Here is a 20891-nt window from a genome sequence, read left to right as displayed (position 1 = left end):
CTTCAAACGAGCGCGCTTACAAGGTCATTCTTAGTTCAAAGCATACAGCTGTTCGTGAGTTCAAACGTTCACGATCAAAAGCATACAGGTTCACTAAAGTTCAAAACATCAAACAATTAATGATAAAAAATCAGAAATAATATCAAATATTATTTAGCAGGTCCATTAATGATAAAAAACAGAAATAATACCAAATATTATTTAGCAGGTTTTGATTATAATATTTTCGAATTTCCAGTATATACAACAACTAGTTAGTCCCTTTACAACTGTTGTATATACTGGAAAATCGAAAATATTATAATCAAAACCTGCTAAGTGATATTTGACATTATTTCTGATTTTTATCATTGATTTTGATGTTTGAACTTTAGTGAACCTGTATGCTTTTGACCGTGAACGTTTGAACTCACGAGCAGATGTGTGTTCTGAACTCAGAATGACCTTGTAAGCGTGAACGTTTGAACTCATGAGCAGGTGTGTGTCTTGAACTTAGATTGAACTTGTAAACGCACGTGCTGACGCAGATGGAGCAGATGTGTTGACCTAATATGGTGAACCAGGCACCGCGGACGCAAATGCTGACACAAGTGCTGATGTAAATGACACTAATGTGATCAATCACCGAAACACGCGATCCTTTTGAGGGAAGGACTTCAAGGCCAGCTGTGTTAAAACTAGATATGATTTATCACCTGGGCACGGGATACGGACATGGGCATGTCATCAAGGCCATGTGTGTTGCTATATAAACGCTCGGAGATGTGACACTGGGTCCTGCTCTTTGGCTTTTCGGCTGCATCTGTCTACAGTAAGGTCTTGTATCTTAACTTAGGACGGTGCTCTTGTTATTGCTCTCAGACTATTTGATTTAACTCATTTTTATTTTTCTCTTACTATTTTTTGATTTAATTCTTTTTATTGCATGTATTTTGATTATATGGTTTTTGAAGTATATGTACTAGTACCAGCGTCTGGCGGTACTTTTGATACTGTTGGGTATCAGCGTCTGGCGATACCCTTGAGTTTATGGATTTTATTATTCTTGATTGATTTTGTTGTTTTTACTATTCTTTTATTAATTTTTTGAAGAAATACTTTTGTAACAAAAACATAATAAAATTGAGTACGAATTAAGTACTGAAAAGGCACAACGGCGTTGATCCCTGACTACTAAAGAATCAACTGGCTCCTACCTACTACCATCAATTGGGTCATAGGTGAGTTATTGTTTGATTTCCTCCTGTTGCACATGTAGTGAGTGTCTCAAATGGTAGCATTATTCCATCCTGAATTATTGTGTCAATGATTAGGTGGTAGTTTTAGGCAGTTACGGGGAAATATGTTATTTGAAAGGAATGGATTGAGGATCCGATCATGAGTCCCTAAACGAAGTTAAGTAAAGAGACTACGGTAAGAGGTGTAGCATTGTAAGGTCAAGAACCTGTTTCTTAACAGGTCGGGCTAATTAAATAACCCGCTCAGTGAAGCGCCGACACTACTCACTAATATAATAAGGTACAGTTGATACACTTATTATAGTCTTAGAACCGTGTCCGCAACAAGAGGCTGACTGAGTTGACCACCCGAGGGGCCCTTTACCAGAGAGGCAAAGGGAGGTAGTGTGCTCGGAACTAGGGACGGCTTATGTTATAGCCAATCGCCTTGTACACGAAACCTTGAGAACATAAACCCGACGACAACAACCAACCTTGAAAGTTTCACTGAATTACACTTGTCTGTTTTGGAGTCCTTCTGTCAACAAACAAACAAATGAATAGAGCCTTAAGACAAAATCTCAATAACTGACTAACAAGACAAAGTGCTTGTTTAAAACACTTTTCTAAAGTGAAGGTTCTAAGGAGAGTTAATGGGTCTGACCAAGAGCTCTGCTCAAGATAAACCGCCTTGGAATCTGCTGCAGTTGATTTACTATCACCATTAGTTAGGGATTGCAGAGGAAATTCCCTTTCTCATATCTGTAGCTGGCTCAGCCTTTCCTTTGAAATGTTGGCTAGTTCGGCACAAACATAGGGTTTCACCCCACAAACATTATATGGTATAGGAATAGCGATATATTACTAAATAAATATATTAAAAAAGATATATTATTGAATTGAATTATTGTATCATGTTTTGTTAAATAATAAAAAGATTGAGTTCAACAGATGCGGAGAATAAGGGAATGGCATCTGACAGGAGGCTAGATGAAGGAACCTTTTGGAGACCATCTGTAGCGTCATAAACCAATTAATCAGGTGGAGAACGGATGAGATGAAAGAAGCAAGATACCAAAAAAGGAAGGATTGGGTCATCTGCTCTGCCATTGTCGCCAATAAAAGACAGATGTATAAATATTCTAAAGGGATTTCCAGACGTGGTGGAGATGACACAAGATCTGGAATTTGACCCCAGTGACCACGACCATAAGAAGACCAGGACCAATCAGTGGAGACTACACCCCCAGATGAACTCAAACCATATAAAAGAGAGACAAAAAGGGATCAGACTTTGTCACACTATTCTACCTGAGCTGAGGCTAAGGCAGAGATAGCTGATGACCCAGGGCCCTGCGTAGGTGACTAGACTCCTCTGTCAGGGAATAAATTATTTTTGATTTTAACTTGTGGGTTTTTGGTAGTCATTCTCACGAGTAAACGAACACGCGGAAGATACATTAAAGGTGTATTTCCCTACAATGGACAAAGACAAAACACTTCCTTTTGAAAAGTATTAGTGCGGCTGATTACACATAATTTTGCGAATGAATTTGCAAACCTCAATTAGTTTTCTAAAATGAATTGAATGACTAGCAGAGGCAAAAGATGTTTCATTTCATTTTATCTTCGCAAAAACCAGTGTAGATCCAACAATTCTCAGTTGCAGTGAAATGTGGAAGAACAGAGGGACTTTTTGTCCACCAGAGGAAATTGGGGGGGAGGGAGAAGAAGAGAAGGAGAGCCATACTAAATGATTTGTGTCACAGGACAGTCCTCCGGTTGGTCTAGGAACAGAGTCTGGAACATGTGGTTGTAGAAGTCAGGGTGGTAGAGGCATGCTCGTGCACAGTCTGGGCTGAAGTTCAGCTCCAGGATCTGCGGCGTCATGGTCCGCTGGCCTGCAGCAGGAGGAGGAGAACATGATGACATGCAGTGTTAAAAAAACAGTTGGCGTACTCTGCGACTGGTGGAAAATGTTGGAATATTTACGGTATTAATCATGAGACTGTTATAACTTTGTTTGGTATTATGTCCTTTTAGAAGTAGCTAATGTTGTTGGAAAGCTGAGGCTCACTACAATGTTTGCATTCCATCTCAAGACAGTTCAAATCCACGTGCAGAATGAATCAACAGCAAAGCTCTGGCAGAGCTCTTGGAAAGTTACACTCCTCAGATAATAACTTGTTACACCCATGCTGGCCCTCTCTTCAACATGTATAAATCACATCATAAATGTGTGAGTCTGATCCTCTGAAACTCCCTCCACATGTGGAAACTCCTGGTTTAAACAAAACTGACCACCATGAGAGACGACAACCACATCAGCCAGGGCAGAATTCAGAGTTTATTTTGGATGGTATTATTTTGGCGTTTGTATGTGCTGTGTTCGGTGAAGCAATCATCTGGCTCCACTGGCGGAGCAGGTTACCCCAGTCAAGATTGAGCAACCAGTCCAAGTGCATAAAAGACTTGAAAAACAACAGTGTCCAGCTTCTCTCTCATATCAGTCCCACTGTTGTCCACTACTGAGGACAGCCAGGCAGTCAGTAAAGTTTGGTTGCACTCTACCCTCGCTGCAATGCACTTCCTGTTGCCAAACCCTAACCCTAACCCTAACCCTAACCCTAACCCTAACCCTAACCCTAACCCTAACCCAAACAAGGAGACTAACTAGGGAACCCTCGTGCTCACCCTCGTGCTCACCCTCGTGCTCACCCCTGTCCAGCCTACATTCTTCTGGAAGGCACTCCAGGTCAATCACACTCCACATCTTCAGCTGACCAACAGTTCCTAAACTCCTTATATATTTCTAACATCTAAACTACATATGAAAATTCATTCACTCATTTATTAATTTTTGTTCAGAAAGCTGACGTGTTGAAATGCTTGTTGAGGTCATTGAAAACTTGCTAATGACACCCTCTCCTTCCCCTCACGCCGACAGACCTTAGATGTCTCACGCATCACAACTGTCGTAAGTTGGCAGCGCTCAGGAAATACAATTTGAGAAGTGGGCAGAAATGACCTAGTCACATGCTACCTGATCCAAGATTCAAGGATGTGAGGACATTTTGGCATGTCCTCACAAGGTTTACAAGTTTAAACCTCAGTAAAGTAGTTTAGTATATTTGGGTGCAAGTTTGGTTCAGAGTCCTGGTTAAGGTTAGCCATTTGTTTTGGATGGGCGAGAGGCTGGAGAAAGCATGTCTATAAGAGGTCCTCACAAAAATAGCAAAACAAATGTGTGTGTATAATTTAGCGTAACTTACAATGAGGAGAGGAAATTTGTGAATATAACAAAAAATGACTTGTCATTGATGAACATATGTGAATAATTGTGTATGCGCATCATGGTATTACAGCGTTAATAGTTTCCAAATGTATATTAATGTGCAATGGTACATTGACACAGATAGAGTGTAATACTATTGTGGCAGCAATATATACCGTATTTTCCGGACTATAGAGCGCACCGGAATATTAGCCGCACCCACCAAATCTAACAAGGAAAATGGATTTTGTTCATACATAAGCCGCACCGCTCTATAAGCCGCGGGTGCACCGTTGCTGTCTGCGCCACAGAAAATGCATGAGGATCACTTCTAGCGATCCTCTAGTATTAGTTTTGAAAACGGGGTCCAGTGTCGAGACTGACTCATGAAACAATCTTGCCAATGTTCTGAACTCCAGTCATGAACTCCTCACATCTTATTTACATTTAAAGTGTTCAGAAAGCGCTGTTTTCACCCTCCAGTAGATCGTCTCTGTCAGCAGAGCTGCGGACACGCGGGCGAAAACAGTGCAATTTGAGCGCTTTAAAGGTAAATAAAACGCCCGTGATGTCATCGGTTTGATGTAACGAAGCTCAATATTTTTGCCAGCAAAGAGCATGCTCATTAGACTGTAAAAACTCGGGATGCTCCGAGAGACAGGGAGAGCACTCAGCTGAAGCAGCTATCTTCAACCTCTTTCATGAAAGTTCTCACTCTGGACGGTTGCAAACGTTTCAGATTCACCGCGAACGCTGCATCTGACACACACAAGACTGCAGCGGATTCGGTCCCGGTTGATTCCGTCTTAAAACGACACCTGAGAAAGGCTGCTCATCTGGCGCGGTGAAATTAATGATTATTTCTCGGGCAATATGCTTCGCGTTCTGAACGTCACGCTCAGACCGGCGAGTGTCGCGAGTGACCGCTGGTTCCTGTAGTTTCACTTTCATGAGCACCAGAAAACTCTCTGTGCTCCGTCAAGTGCTGGTGTTTTAAATATCGTATTGAATTCGTGGCGTTGACGCCTTTTAACGTGCTTGTGCTGCAGGATGCAAACTTGACATGACAGACTGAAAAAAGCTTCCGCATTAGACACGCCGTTGCCAAGCGAGTGGCGAGTCGGGAGGGAGGAGCAGACGCATCACAAACCGCGGGCGGTGCCTCATCAGAACGGCTGCTGTCACATGTGATCGGATTTTGTGACCGGCAATGACAGGCAGTGGTCGGCATTCACAGATCACAACCAGTTCAGCCTTTCATAATCGGTGGCCGATTGATTGGAATATCCCTGTAAAAATCAATATATTAGCCGCATCGTTTTATAAGCCGCAGGGTTCAGACCGCGAGAAAAAAGTAGCGGCTTATAGTCCGGAAATTACGGTAGTCACTTGTATACATGGCCAAATGAAGGACAGGAAAAGTGCCTATAATTCCAGGTATATAGGTCACAATCTTGCCTTGTAAGTGAACTTTCCCTTATATATCTGATAACTTAAGGGGTGGCCCGTCAAGGACACTGCATAAAAGTCGGAGCAGGCGGCCTGTTTTCATGTGTTGCCAAAGTTGTGATAATGTGATGATTTCCTGTTTAATTTCTGTGTGATGTGACAGGTAGTTCTAGGAGTAATGTCAAGACCATCTCACTAACTTGGTGAATCTCTTCATTCTTCAACAATATTTGTCAGTAACAGTGAAGGTCGTAAAGGAACCTTGAAGGTCACTGAGGTGTTTGTCAGTGTTTGTTTTTTACAGCAACCGATATTGTGGGGAAACCACCAATGTCGCAGGTTTCTTTGAATAAAACATCAACCAACAAGTCCAAAACAAACACTTACCATTGTCCCCAGTACTCCACTTTAGCATCAAGTCCACAGCGTAGATCGCCCGAGATGAGGGGTATGGACAGATGCCGTACGGAGGGGGTCGTGAGGAAGCGGCCTGGAACAGCTGGCCAAGAGCTTTGAACACATCTGCCTTCATTGGAACAGAGGGAAACAAGTGCACAATTATCTTCACTTCATCAACACTACGGAGCGTTACTCATTCACTCAGGAGCACTTCTGACCCTCCGGTCACTTGAACTTTTGACTTCCTATTTACCACCGTCGCGCAGAAACCCAGCAGCTGATCACTGAATGCATTAATGATAATAACAACAACACTCCCTCAATGACACCAGGAAGATGATATCCACAGCAAATCCAAACTTGATGGTATTGACAGCCAGGATACAGTTTTCACACTATTCCCACAGGAGGCTCTCTACCAAAAATCCCAAACTGTCAAAAGTTTCTTTCCCTTCTGCTTGCCTCCGTTCCATGAGCTGCTAATCCCTCTGCGCTAGCTTTCGTCATGAACAATTGGAATTTTTCTTTTTAAATATCCGGCAACCTTTTCAGAGAACAAGAAGCACACATATATCCAAACGGCATCTACCCCTGGCTCCTATCCAAACACATTGATCTCCATAACAAACTGACATGGAGTCACATGCAAAGCATCAAGCATATATGACCAATGTAATGATTCCTTCTTCAAAGATACCACAGTAAAGGTCTGGTGAAACCCATGAATGTGTCAAGGAAATCTGCACAGAAGACACGACTAAATTCAAAGAACAGATAAAAAAAACAGCCAAGATTGTCTTTTCACTCGCGAGGGTCAGAAGAGCTGCAGCACAGTCTCTGTCGAACTGACACTGACTTTCAGCCCTCCACGAACCTTTATTGTGGAGCAGAGCAGGATACAACCGCTGAGTCATGGAAAATTTTGAACTTAGATTAAGGAACTGCCACCCGAGTGTGCACAGTCTGTGACCTGGAGATTAGGGAACTGTTCAGCTGTGCTCGCAGGGATGATTCACACAAACAACTGTCTGCGTTTTTAATCATAGATAACAAAATACAGTTAATTCTTGGTTGATGGTAAATGGTAAACCTTTAGCTTTCCGACCACCACTATCCACATCAGAGATTTTTGGCTTCACCAGATAGGCCATAAAAATGCCAATTGTTTGGAGAACTCACAGCAACTGGAAAGCATTCCAATAGATAAGCTGAGCAACACAAGGTTGACCTGACATCGCAGGCCTGACCTGTGCTTCACCCATGTGATCGTCCACCAATCAAGAAACTGTCCGCAGTGGACCTCTTGGCACCTTAAAAGATTTTATTCCGGGAGTATATTTGCTCTTACCTTTTGGTTCTCGCTTCAGTCTTTAAACTCTCTTTAAACGCCTACTTGCAACTCTCGGGCCAAGTCTCCCTCTTGCCGCTCATTGTTCCACTCCACGTGGCACCTCTGCCTCCCTCACTCGAGGTTTGCACTCGACCGTCCTTTCTAAAAGGACGGTCGAGTGCATTGGAAATCCAAGCTTGTCTGTGGATTTCTTCTCATTGCGCAGTATTTCCTGTCCTTTCAATTCTGCTTTGCATTAAATAAGCTTCTAAAATTTCGTTGGTCGCACTTGCGTTACTTTGCAACCTATTATAGTCAATCTCAGAGCCTCTGATGGGTAAAGAACATTAAATCATGACAGTAAGTTGTGACTTCAGATGAAGAGATTGATCACTCAATTTTATTGACTAGTATGCTATGGTTCATTTATTAAAGTAAAGAGTTAATCCAGATATCTGAATTGTTCCCTGAGAACTTTGTCAATTCCCCATTTTCACTACACCATGGTTCTATGGAAGCAGGTTATTTGCTTCCCGATACGGAGCAGTTTGGGGTCTTGTTCATGAGTGATGGAGTGACGGAGAGTGTGGTGGACAGACAGGTCCAGGTGTATGCATCTCTGTACTCAAGCTACTAGAACACTTACTTCCACTTCCTTCCATGGATGCTGCGGGTTCTGCTGCTCAAACATGGGGATGAAATCATCGTAGTGAATCTGAGGAGACAGCGCGGTGAGCATGAGGAGACATGGTGACCAGTCAAGCTGAGATCAAGGGCCCTTGAAAGACCAGATCACTCACTTGCTTGAGCTCCACCCCTTCTGCGTAATTCATGACTGTGAAGTGCTTCTGGTAGTCGTCTAGGTGGTCCAGGGAGAAAGGTCTGTGGAGGTGAAGAACCAGAGAGGGTCAAGACTGAAGGGACAGTGTTCATCAAGTCACTGCTGTGGTCAATAACTTGCTAACTATTTATTATAATAAACCATAATTATACTAACAGAAACTCAACCTTGATCAAATATTATCACATTTATTATAGTATCTGCTCATGGCAATAAATACATCTCAAACTCTGCCTCTCTTGAGCTGCTGATGTCTCAGTCTTCCAGCTGCAAAGCGTCTATTACAGCATTTATTGAAGGCAGGGACCGAGTCTGCAGTCATGACTCTACAAGGCAGTGACCTTCAAGTACTAAACATTTGGCAGTGTTCTTGATGAGGCGTTATTGTAGAGGCATAAATGATGACGACAGATTCATGCAACAGTACTCATCTGGCTTCGAGTATGAGCTGCTGACAAGGAAGAATTCCAAAGGGGAGAGGTCCATGAAGTAATTTGGACAGGCAGGAAGTGTTTTGTTATGACTGGATTTTCACCCAGCCATTGTTAACCCTGAATGATAGTGATATGTTCATTGGTTAAGCTGAAGAGCTTTACCTGTTAGCAAAGCGCAGCCAGAAGACATTGTAGGCGTAGAGCCGAAGCGGTTTCACAGAGCGCAACATGAGCATGTAGCGAAAGTCAAACTTGACCAGCCCCACTTCTTCCCTGTTGAACAGCACAGGATTTTCGATGTACTTGCACACCACCTGAGGAGCAAAAGAATCCAAACCAAAGTCTTGTCAGCTTTGCCATTACAGTTTCTCTCTCTCACACTGGCAAATCGTGCATACAAGAGTATAAATGAGCGCTTTTTAAAGAATTACTTGCGGTTGCTAACGTGGTGGTAAAGTCTCCTTAAAACAAGAAAGTGAACATGGTTGAAGACAAACCGACACAACTGCAGATGAGAGACTTTCCATGTGGCGCGCAGCTGATTCCTGGCTGGTTTGTTGCGTATTCGCTACAGACATCGACAGAGACCATTGGTCCACTAAGTTCCACTCGGGGCTTTTCACACTGCTGCTACATTTGTCATGTGTTTCAATACTAACATTTTCTTTTTGTCCACTAATTTGATCTCATATGGGACTCGTGTAATGGTTAGTTTAATGGTTTAAGGATAACTTTCTTTCTTGTGCAAACAGAATGTTAGCCAGATATCCAGATATACATGGATTTGGTCAGTTGAAGGAAAACAGTATTTCGTTCTTAAACAAATTTCCAAAAACATCAGCCCTTTGGACAAATAACAATGAACATCATATCTGATTTCCGGTTTAAAATAATGGCTCAAATTATAATATTTGTTGAAACAGTATCGCAATGTATCGTATTTAACACTCTTGATTTATATACAAATCAAGAGTGTTAACAGAATGTTGTATGAATGATTGCTATTGGCCCAAAAAGCATAAAAGTTCAAATGAATCACATTCTCTGTGAGTGTGTATCTCAAGTGCGTATTTCCTGTGTGAGAGACAAAAGGAACTGTGATCACGTGGGAGTCAGCTACTAGCAGGTGTTTGTTCTGACTTAACCTTGGGAGATGTCCTGACTTGTCCTCAAGCAATGTCTGTACTTAACCTCAACTGCTGGCAGTAATGTCCTGATTTAACCTCGAATACGTCCTCAAAAAGTTTGTGCAAAGTATGATGGGAAGGACTCCACGTGACCTAGGAACGGTATAAAAACCTGCTACTAAATAGCAGAAGTTAAGAGTTCTCTGGAGTTTCAGACGTGCAACACTGGACACCTGCTCTCACAGGGAGCCGCTGGGACCAACGCCTTCTAATCTCTTTGACGAAAAAGACTTCAGCTGTTTGCGGAACCTCCGCGAGAAGAACTTGTGAAATCCTCTCCAACCAAAAGTTCCTCTTGAGCTGGGCACGCTTCCTTCGCCCGCAAAGGAGGGACATCCATTGTTTCACTTCCCCATGGAGATCGAGGAGAGCGGGCCCCGTCCCTGCCACCGCCCCACTCGGACCTGCAGCCCCTCAACCACCCCCCTCAATCGGACTAAAATCACCATCACAAAATAAAGAGTGCTTCCTCTTACCCCCTTCATGGCAAAGAATTATGAAAGAACTGAACATTTCTGTCAGGTAGCAGTTTTCAAGGAATTGATTCTTTTTACTGAAACTAGAAGTAGGTTTTACATTTTTACTTTTATGAGATTTTAAATATTTTTTCATTTTCATGTTTTTAAACTGCTTGCCATTTTTGATAGGGACTCCAACCAAGGTTGAGTTGAGGTTTTTCCCTCCGCGACTCAGGAAGCGGAGACGCACACAGGTGCTAGGCTCAGCACCCCATTTGGATATCTTTAGCCTTATGTTTGCTCACAAACAAATCTGAGTAGGCACCACAATTAAACTGCCACTACAACAAATGCTAGTCTGTAACAAGTAAAAGAACTCAGCGAGGAGCAGTCGTGACTGTATGTGAGCTGCTGATAACTATTACTTCAAACACCAAGAGTGGGCTGCTTGAGTTTCAAGAATATTAGCAGTTGGAAGTCAGATCCCCATGCAAATGATGATCAAGTGACTGTTAGAGCTGGGCGAGTCTCCTCACCAACCTTCCACAAAGAGTGTAGGCTGAGTTAGGATCACCTTCCCTGTGTAAGGGCCTAAAGGGCAGAGTTCATGAGACATGCCAATAAGGATATTCAGTTTCACATCAGTAGATTTCACGCCAAGGCTCTGATATTGAACAGGTCCAAGAGGCACTTTTTCTGGGCATCACACTCATTGGACAGCACATATGGGAGAAACGTATTGAAAATATAGAGGTGTTCTATGTTTCTTAATCCAGCCCCTAGACCTAGTACTGACTGACCTTGATTATTGCACAACAGTATGGTCGAATACAGACAAGAAACAGTAGAGTAGAGTAGGACAGTAAACAACCACTATGTCGTCACACATACGGCATGTGAGAGATTGACATTGCTATGCCACCATGCAGGCCACTCGAGGTCACATTTTGTTATTGCTGTTGTTGTTGGGTTGGTTCCTTTAGCAGCGAATGGGGATACTATGAATGAAGAATAAACTATGAGCGTGCATTTTTGATAGTTGATAATTTTTTGTAAATGTGCTGCATGCACATTATTGTATACATTATTTTTGTAAAATATTATGATCCAGTCATCCATATGCATACATTTATTTTCTATCACATATTTGTGCACTCACATAATTGTTATTTTTGTAGATTGATTTAATTCATATTTGTTTTTACATAATTTGATTTTTCACCTCAAATGATTTTCTCACACATTTAAGATGACTGTGAATAGCAATGCTTCTTTGCTATTCCCAGTATTTTCAGTTGGATAGACAACCCCCCCTCTCAGTTGAAGCTGGGAGGCTCACACACCACAAGACGGTCTATGTTTTCTTCACTGGAGAACAGCAAGCCCTCTTTGCTTTTTAAACAAGTGGGAGAGGGAACTGAGAAATAAATTATGGCAGCAGACAGCTGGGGGAGACTTGCAGCTATATTCTGTGCAGTCCTCCCACTTGACAATTGCCAAGGTTGAAAGCTGTTTTTTAAGTGAACTTCAACTTTCCCTTCATACAAAAGATCTTGGTTACATTTTAAATAAACCTCAAAAAGAGAAATATGGACCAAATGGATGGTAAAACAAAATCTGTAAAATCTGCAAGATATACTGTAGCAAAAACATCTGCAGAGAGAATATCCCTCGGCCGTCCACAAAACATCTAGCTTTACAAAGAACAAACGAAAGCAATAGGTGCCATAATGAAATTAAATGAATCGAATTAAATACTTTTAACACACTGGCAAGTCTGTGAGAAAACACAAGATAAATGAGGGGAATTTGAGAGTGTGGTTCATTTTACTTTTAATTCACGTTTCTAAGGTTCTCATACTCAACAGCAACTCATGAAGGACATTGGAGAAGACTAAGATCCAACACTGTGGGTCATGAACTGGTGACCTCCTGGCTTTGTGAAAGGCGCCACTTCTGAGCGACTGTATATTGGTGCTGCCTTGTTGCTCCTATCAGACTGGTGACTATTTCTATTAGCCTAAATACACAAGGGGAGGACCAGCGTCTGAAGTTCCGCCCACAATCTTTTCCTGAATCAGCTACATGATGAGCAAGTGTGCCTTATATACTGTTCATTTTTTACATATATTGTTGTCCTAGAATTTTGAATAGCGCAGCTGAAGACAAACAGCAGAGGTGAAATGTCAAGTCTTCAACACAAGAGTCAAACTGGTGCCACAGCACAACAGGGAGCCGAAACAAGGGTGATCGATATCTGGCAAGGCTTCGGGGTTATGCTCAGTCAGGTGACAAACTTGTGTCAGGGCCCAGGAGGATGTCCCAACAAAGGTCCTAACCAGTACCTTTGTGCACACATGATTTGGCACCATCAGTACGAAAGTGTCCTAAAGAGGTTCACAGGATTTCCAGCAACACTATCTCTGTTCCGTCAGTGCAGGAAACGTGGCAACGACGTGCGTCTATGTGTTATCATGAATTGGCATAAATGTTAGATGTTCCCAAAAATGCAGTGACAGTACGGAAGGCACAGAATGGTCAGGACACCAGGAGAACCATCTGAACCAAAGGTATAAGAGAAACAACATTCAAGGTTTTATATCACCTTATTTAAACAGAAACTCTTTTAATGTCTTGAAAATATTTGTATAAGAATTTGAATTTCATAAGAATTTCAAGTACATTCAGAGTAGTGGAAACCCTGGCCATAGTGTAGAGAAAAACCTCCCTGAACAAAAGCAAACAGATGCTTTTGTTTGCTTTTGTCCAGGGATTCCTCCATGTTTGTTGTTGTTGTTATCGTCCTAGCTGCCACGTGTCTTGTGCATCAGTGTGATCAGTGGACCAGGAACTCCTGCACTTACAAAGGTTCCCTGTTGTCTGGAGGGTAAACTGTTAAATTAAATAAAATTAACATAATTTAACGTGCTAATTATGGTTAATTAATTCATTGAAATTAACTCGTTAAAGTCCCACCACTAATATACATATATATGATATGATATATATGCCTATGTAAAAGCAGGATTGCAGGATTGCAATGTTTTCCAGCCTGAGAGTATTATAAAGTTGAGAGAAATATTCAAGTAAAATCACAAATAAAGTGGCTTTATTAGAATAAAATTCACTGCATGTCACAGGAACTGTTATTTCGGCGCACACATGATTTGGCACCATCAGTATGAATGAGTCCATTCTTGGTGAAACTGGCGCTGACCTTGTCCTTGAATATGAGACAGCAGATTATTGTTTTGCTTTTTTTTTATTAGCACAATGAGATTTTCTTCTGCTTGTAAAATAGCTGATTGTTGTTTGAAGCCATGTAGCCAGCTACTGACTCTTGTCACGTGCTGAAGAAAACAGGCCTCTGTCACCTCTTCTGGAGAAATACCAAGACAACTTGTCAACTGTGTCCGTTTTCACACGTCAACGGTGCCAGTGGAGATTGGATGTGATAAACTCCACACCTCATGAAACCTTGCATACGAGATGACGGTGGAGATCATTTGAAAAGGGTGATGTTGTATTCTGTCTGGTCGTTGATAGCAGCGCATTATTAGGGAAGTCACAGGTCACTGAGCCTGGGCCACAAAAGCAGAAGTGTCATGATTCGCTTTTATTTTGTGGTGTGACTTACAAGAACTAGAACAATAAGGTCTGTATTTGTTCAAGTCAGTATAAATGATGGCTAAAGCATGTAGAAAGAATTATTTTGTTCGGACTGATATGGAAGTGGGACTTTTGCTGTGAGTAACTAGTGTGTTATTGCAAGGACCTTAACAGTACAGTGAGTCAGTGAGTTCCGAGTCACTTTCGTCAATAGATGGCGCTAAAGCGGATACCACAAATGCCATCATTTAGAAAGCCTCGTGTACAGTCAGTTTTCATGCAGGCTTGAATTGGTTTGATCTTACAATCAATATTTGTTAAAAAAAATAAAAGGTGCAGTTTACACAGCACCAAAGCCTTCATTGTTCGCACTATGGACCCTGTTTTAAACAGTTATCAAATTTGGATGGTGCAGACGCTGTGTGAACGGCGCTGGTAATTGAACCACTAATTATTAACCTTGACTGTTGGAAAACATAAAAAAAAACAACTAATTTCTAATTTCCCATTTATCCCATTTATCCAGTGGTTTGTGTGAAAGACAAAGTAGCTGCTCACCTTTGGTGTGCTTTCCCTCTGTCTGATGATATAATCCAGGTTGTTGGTGATGTGAGTGTCGAGGCCTCGGGCCAGATTCCAGGGTTTGCAGATCCAGTGATTGTCCTCGCCCCTGAACATGAACACATCATAGTTACTCATACATCATCATTATCATTATCATTATCATCATGTTACATTCCATACTGCGCCTTGCCTCTGCTGCCGGTCCGAGTAATTCTTAATGAACTGCGGCAGCTCCGTCTGGAGGTTAAATGTCTCCGGTAGCCAGTCCGGAGATGATCCAGCATTCGCACGCCGAGCCATGGCAGCCAGACAGTCCTTCACGGTGACGAGACACTCGCATGGAAACTGGTTCAGCATGACATGTGGCCGCTCTTCACTTAGCTTCCTGTCAGCAGAAAGAAAAAGGTCAATTGTTAAACTTTGAATAGGAAAAAAAAAGCAATATTAAAAACGTTCAATAAAGAAGAAATGCCGCAAACATAATGACTGTTCAGAAACTTGGTCTCTCGAACAAACGAATTATGTGGTCAGTTTTATTTGTGCATTAAAACACGGGTACCAGACTCTCAAGAAGAGAGGGATGCAACACTGCCATTTAACACGTGCATGACTGAATGTTTAATTTACTAATTTGGCCGATATATCCTCATTCTAACTCTGTTGAATTGTATCGTGCCATGTTTAGACTCATTCTGACGCATTCCGTGAGAAGGTGATGAATCAGATGGGTCCATCACAACTCCACTCACCCTCAACACTGGGTCTCCCCAAGGCTGCGTACTTTGTCCCCTGTTGTACTGTATGTTGTATAAACTGGAAAATTGAAAATATTATAATCAAAACCTGCTAAGTGATATTTGATATTATTTCTGATTTTTATCATTGATTTTGATGTTTGAACTTTAATGAACTTATATGCTTTTGAACGTGAACGTTTGAACTCATGAACAGGTGTGTGTTTTGAACTTAGATTGAACTTGTAAACGGGACGTGCTGACGCAGATGGAGCAGAATGTGTTGACCGAATATGGTGAACCAGGCACCGCGGACGCAAATGCTGACCGTCATAAATTCAGCGAACTTGCATTTGAGTTTTTCATGAGCTTCGACGTGCTTTTTTCACGTCACATAAACAGAAACCGCAAGGTTCTAAGAAACTTGACTTACAAATAATAATAATAATAATCATCCAGACAAATGACAAATTATGTTATGAATCCATTGCAGGTGAGCAATATTTTGGCGCTTTTAACCTCTTAAGAAAGATAATTTCTCCTATAACTCAAGAACACATACTTGTACAGTATGAAGAAAACCAGTAAGTCACAGAAGGATGATGTTTTGAAGCCGAGAAGAGCAAAGCTGTGCGGAGCACAGAAGTTGTGCCAAATTGATACTGAGAAGCACCTGGGTACTGAGAAGTGCTTGTGTATTTTGAGAAAGCGCTGCAAATTGAGATGCGCTTGTGAGTTGCAACAAGCTTGAGAAACGTGTATGGATTGTTTCCTGTGCAGGCTTTGATGCCCGAGGTTGTTTTTTTTCCGGTGAATAACGACGCGGGAGTGTGGCTAGATGGATAAGGGATGGCCTCCAGTTACTGAAAAACTGGACACCCACTCACTGCCATGACCGATAATAGGATAATATAATGCTAATATGACTGTTGCAGCTCAAATTTGAAAGTTCCCTCAGGTGAAATGTTTTGCCAATCGTCTCCAGGCTTCTGACCAGAGTTTGAAAAATATCAACATTCTTCCATCGCAGACCAACAGCAAACCACAATGAAAATCAGAAACGCCTCTGCCTGAAAAATTCCAAACTGATCACTGACTTAGCGGCACGATTGAGAGGTTCTCGGACCAACAACCTGGCATTTGCGCCACCTTGCTGTCTCCAGCGGTCAGAAAAAGAGAGTCTCTCCACTCTCAACAAAACTGAAGAGTCAAATGCAGAGAATGCTGCGCATCAATTAAACCAATGACGGACGCAATGACATTGATGTAAGAAGGGAAAAAGCCAACAGTGTCTCCAACAGCTCCGATTAATGCCCAACTCCTGCACCATCGGTGACTGATCCATGATGCAAGAGATCAAGCAGAACAGATCACATGAAGAGGTACAACAATGAGGAAGAAAAAAAAAGGGACGGGGGGTGTTATGAATTGTTGTATATACTGGAAAATCGAAAATATTATAATCAAAACCTGCTAAATAATATTTGATATTATTTCTGATTTTTATCATTGATTGTTTGATGTTTGAACTTTAGTGAACCTGTATGCTTTTGACCGTGAACGTTTGAACTCACAAACAGCTGTGTGTTCTGAACTCAGAATCAAGTGCTGATGTAAATGAGACTAATGTGATCAATCACCGAAACACGCGATCCTTTTAAGGGCATGGCATCAAGGTCAGCTGTGGAAAAACTAGATATGATTTATCACCTGGGCACGGGATACGTACATGGGTATGTCATCAAGGCCATGTGTGTTGCTATATAAACGCTCGGAGATGTGACACTGAGGTCCTGCTCTTTGGCTTTTCGGCTGCATCTGTCTACAGTAAGGTCTTGTATCTTAACTTAGGACGGTGCTCTTGTTATTGCTCTCAGACTATTTGATTTAACTCATTTTTATTGTTCTCTTATTATTTTTTGATTTAATTCTTTTTATTGCATGTATTTTGATTATATGGTTTTTGAAGTATATGTACTAGTACCAGCGTCTGGCGGTACTTTTGATACTGTTGGGTATCAGCGTCTGGCGATACCCTTGAGTTTATGGATTTTATTATTCTTGATTGATTTTGTTGTTTTTGTTGTATATACTGGAAGTTCGAAAATATTATAATCAAAACCTGCTAAATAATATTTGGTATTGTTTCTGTTTTTATCATTAATGGACCTGCTAAATAATATTTGATATTATTTCTGATTTTTTATCATTAATTGTTTGATGTTTCGAACTTCAGTGAACCTGTATGCTTTTGATCGTGAGCGTTTGAACTCACGAACAGCTGTGTGCTTTGAACTAAGAATGACCTTGTAGGCGCGCTCGTTTGAAGTCATGAGAAAGTGGCCATCTTGAACTTAGTTTGAACTTGTAAGCGCACGTGCTGGCAAAGATGGAGTAGATGTACTGACCTAATATGGTAAACCGGGCATCAGTGACGTAAAAAAATGATGCAAGTGCTGACGCAATTGACACTAATATGATCTATCACCAAACATGCATCCTTTTGAGGGAAGGACTTCAAAGGCCACCTGGAGAAAAACAAGATAAGTTAAAGATATGATTAATTGCCTTGGCGTGAGAAAACGGACGTCGGTATGTCTTCAAGGCCATGTGTGTAATAAGCCATGTGTGTATAAGCGCTCGGAGATGTGACCCTGTGTTCTTGCTCTTTTTGGATCTTCGCCCACGTCTGTCCGCTGTGAGGTCTTGTATCTTATCTTGGGACGGTGCTCTTGCTGTTTGCTCTCAGACCATCTGATTTTAACTCATCTTTTATTTCTCTCTTACTATTTTTGAATTAATTCTTTTTATTGCAGTAATTTTTGATTATATGATTTTGAAGTATTTTTTGATTATACGGTCTTTGAAGTATTTTTTGATTATATGGTTTTTGAAGTATATGTACTAGTACCAGCGTCTGGCGGTACTTTTGATGCTGTTGGGTATCAGCGTCTGGCAATACCCTTGAGTTTATGGATTTTATTATTCTTGATTGACTTTGCTGTTTTTACTATTCTTTTATTAATTTTTTGAAGAAACATTTTTGTGACAAAAAACATAATAAAATTGAGTACGAATTAAGTACTGAAAAGGCACAACGGCGTTGATCCCTGACTACTAAAGAATCAACTGGCTCCTACCTACTACCATCAATTGGGTTATAGGTGAGTTATTGTTTGATTTCCTCCTGTTGCACATGTAATGAGTGTCTCACATGGTAGCATTATTCCATCCTGAATTATTGTGTCAATGATTAGGTGGTAGTTTTAGGCATTTATGGGGAAAATGTTATTTGAAAGGAATGGATTGAGGATCCGATCATGAGTCCCTAAACGAAGTTAAGTAAAGAGACTACGGTAAGAGGTGTAGCATTGTAAGGTCAAGAACCTGTTTCTTAACAGGTCGGGCTAATTAAATAACCCGCTCAGTGAAGCGCCGACACTACTCACTAATATAATAAGGTACAGTTGATACACTTATTATAGTCTTAGAACCGTGTCCGCAACAAGAGGCTGACTGAGTTGACCACCCGAGGGGCCCTTTACCAGAGAGGCAAAGGGAGGTAGTGTGCTCGGAACTAGGGACGGCTTATGTTATAGCCAATTGCCTTGTACACAAAACCTTGAAAACCTAAACCCGACGACATGAATATACTCATGTCAAAGCTAAACCTGGGTATTCCAAGCTCTTGATTGTCTGCAGAGGAAAACAGCCTACTCCACAACTCGACAACTAACTTTCACAGAAGACAGTTTTGTACCCCTGATTTAACTCCCACTGGTTGAATGAGTGGAGCAAAACTCTGACCTGTAGTCTTTAATTGGATCATAGCTCCAGATGATATCGGCCTTGTCCTCCTCTTCTGTTATTTGGAAACGAGGATGGTTCAGGTTATTGATCACCTGAGACATCACAGAGTAAACCCTGCCAGAGGAAAGGCATTCTGTTAGCACATAAATAAACAGTGTGCAGTGTGTGCAGTTTTGTTACAAGCTCACTTCAATGCTTGGTCCTTGGAAAGAGTGTGAGGTTGGATTTCCACTGGTAACTTCTCCTTGTTCTCCTGAGCAATGTTCTGAGAAATGAAGGAAGGTTGAGCTACAGGCAACATGTAGTCCAGGAATTTGGTCAATCCAATTTAATTCATTAGAAGCAGCAGGTTTTGCATCATAATGGTTAGCTCTGCTGCCTCTCAGCAAGAAGTTTCAGGGTTTGAATCCAGCTCTGGAGTTTGCATGTTCTCCCTGTGTCTGCGTGGGTTTTCTGCGGGTACTCCAGTTTCCTCCCACAGCCCAAAGACATGCTCAATAGGTTAACTGGACTCCAAACAAAGGTGCACTCTCACAATTTAGGACGGTGAGCAGATCAGTTATCAAATATTCCCTTTGTTTCTTGCCTTATATGAGCACATAAATAAACAAGTTCCTTAATGTGTGTGGTCCTGCGGTTCTTGGACCAGACCAGCCGCATGGTGGCCGGTGTTCATCATTCATCATTTGTGTGTTGTGTTCATCATGTTCATCATTTGAACACAAAGGAATGATGAAGCCAAGACGGCAGATGGGAGTAAAGGAGTGCTTCGGCTTCAGAACATTGTTAATTCAAATGGTACCATGTAAACGCCACCAAATTAAATTGTGTGGGTCAGTTTCTAACCAACCCTGAAAGTCTCAATGAACTACATTTGTCATTGTACCAATGTTAAACAATATCAGTTGTACTTGCAAGAGACCTCACCTCATAGTAAATGTCCTCAGGCTCAGTGGTACTGCTGCTGACCTCTGATAAATCGGCTGGTATCCACGGAAGCAAACGACACATCCTCACAAGAGGCTTTGTCTCTCCATATGCATAATCCCGAGTTACTTCATCTGCGGAGTCCATTCAGATCAAAGGTTTGAGATGAATGGTTGAATGAACAGGTGATGTGAGTGCTTTAGATAGTTGGGTTCATCAGGACACCCGAGGCACCCAAGACACAATGTAGAGATAATATCGGTTGATAAACTCCTCTATATGGCCCAGAAAAGATGGAGCTTATATCACACATTACCCTCCTAAAATGTTCCCAGTGTGTGTGCATACTCACCTCCTTCCTGTAGGTCGCTCAGAGGCCACAGCAGAGTGTAAGCTAGTTGAGTCTGGGGCGAGAAGAATGGAGCCATGCAGCAGCTCGGCTGATCAGAGTGTTGGACTTGAGATCCAAACTCATCCATTATGTACCAGACTGGGACCTTTTGTTCTGCTGTCTGAAGCATGAAAGTAATCAAAAAAAGTTCTATCAGGATCAAACAATATATATATATATATATATATATATATATATATATATATATATATATATATATATATATATATATATATATATATATATATGTTGTATACACTGGAAGTT

General features: G+C 41.5%; 1 protein-coding gene across 1 annotated transcript in view; it reads right to left on the bottom strand.

Moving 5' to 3' along the window:
• Nucleotides 1–2824: 2824 nt before the first annotated feature.
• ttll12 (tubulin tyrosine ligase-like family, member 12) overlaps nucleotides 2825–20891 on the bottom strand; it is a 28840-nt gene continuing 10773 nt past the window's right edge. Inside the window, exons 4-14 of the mRNA XM_053863626.1 lie at nucleotides 20586–20745; nucleotides 20234–20367; nucleotides 19495–19571; nucleotides 19304–19420; nucleotides 14953–15147; nucleotides 14757–14868; nucleotides 9107–9258; nucleotides 8470–8551; nucleotides 8316–8384; nucleotides 6328–6466; nucleotides 2825–3118 (exon numbers count right to left, since the gene is read on the bottom strand). Coding sequence (XP_053719601.1) covers nucleotides 2967–3118; nucleotides 6328–6466; nucleotides 8316–8384; nucleotides 8470–8551; nucleotides 9107–9258; nucleotides 14757–14868; nucleotides 14953–15147; nucleotides 19304–19420; nucleotides 19495–19571; nucleotides 20234–20367; nucleotides 20586–20745 — 1389 coding nt within the window. The 3' untranslated portion in view covers nucleotides 2825–2966. The remainder of the gene's footprint in view (nucleotides 3119–6327; nucleotides 6467–8315; nucleotides 8385–8469; nucleotides 8552–9106; nucleotides 9259–14756; nucleotides 14869–14952; nucleotides 15148–19303; nucleotides 19421–19494; nucleotides 19572–20233; nucleotides 20368–20585; nucleotides 20746–20891) is intronic.

The sequence above is a fragment of the Synchiropus splendidus genome, chromosome 4 (assembly GCF_027744825.2).
Source record: "Synchiropus splendidus isolate RoL2022-P1 chromosome 4, RoL_Sspl_1.0, whole genome shotgun sequence".
Lineage (NCBI taxonomy): Eukaryota > Metazoa > Chordata > Actinopteri > Syngnathiformes > Callionymidae > Synchiropus > Synchiropus splendidus.
This window is presented reverse-complemented; position numbering and strand designations above follow the sequence as displayed.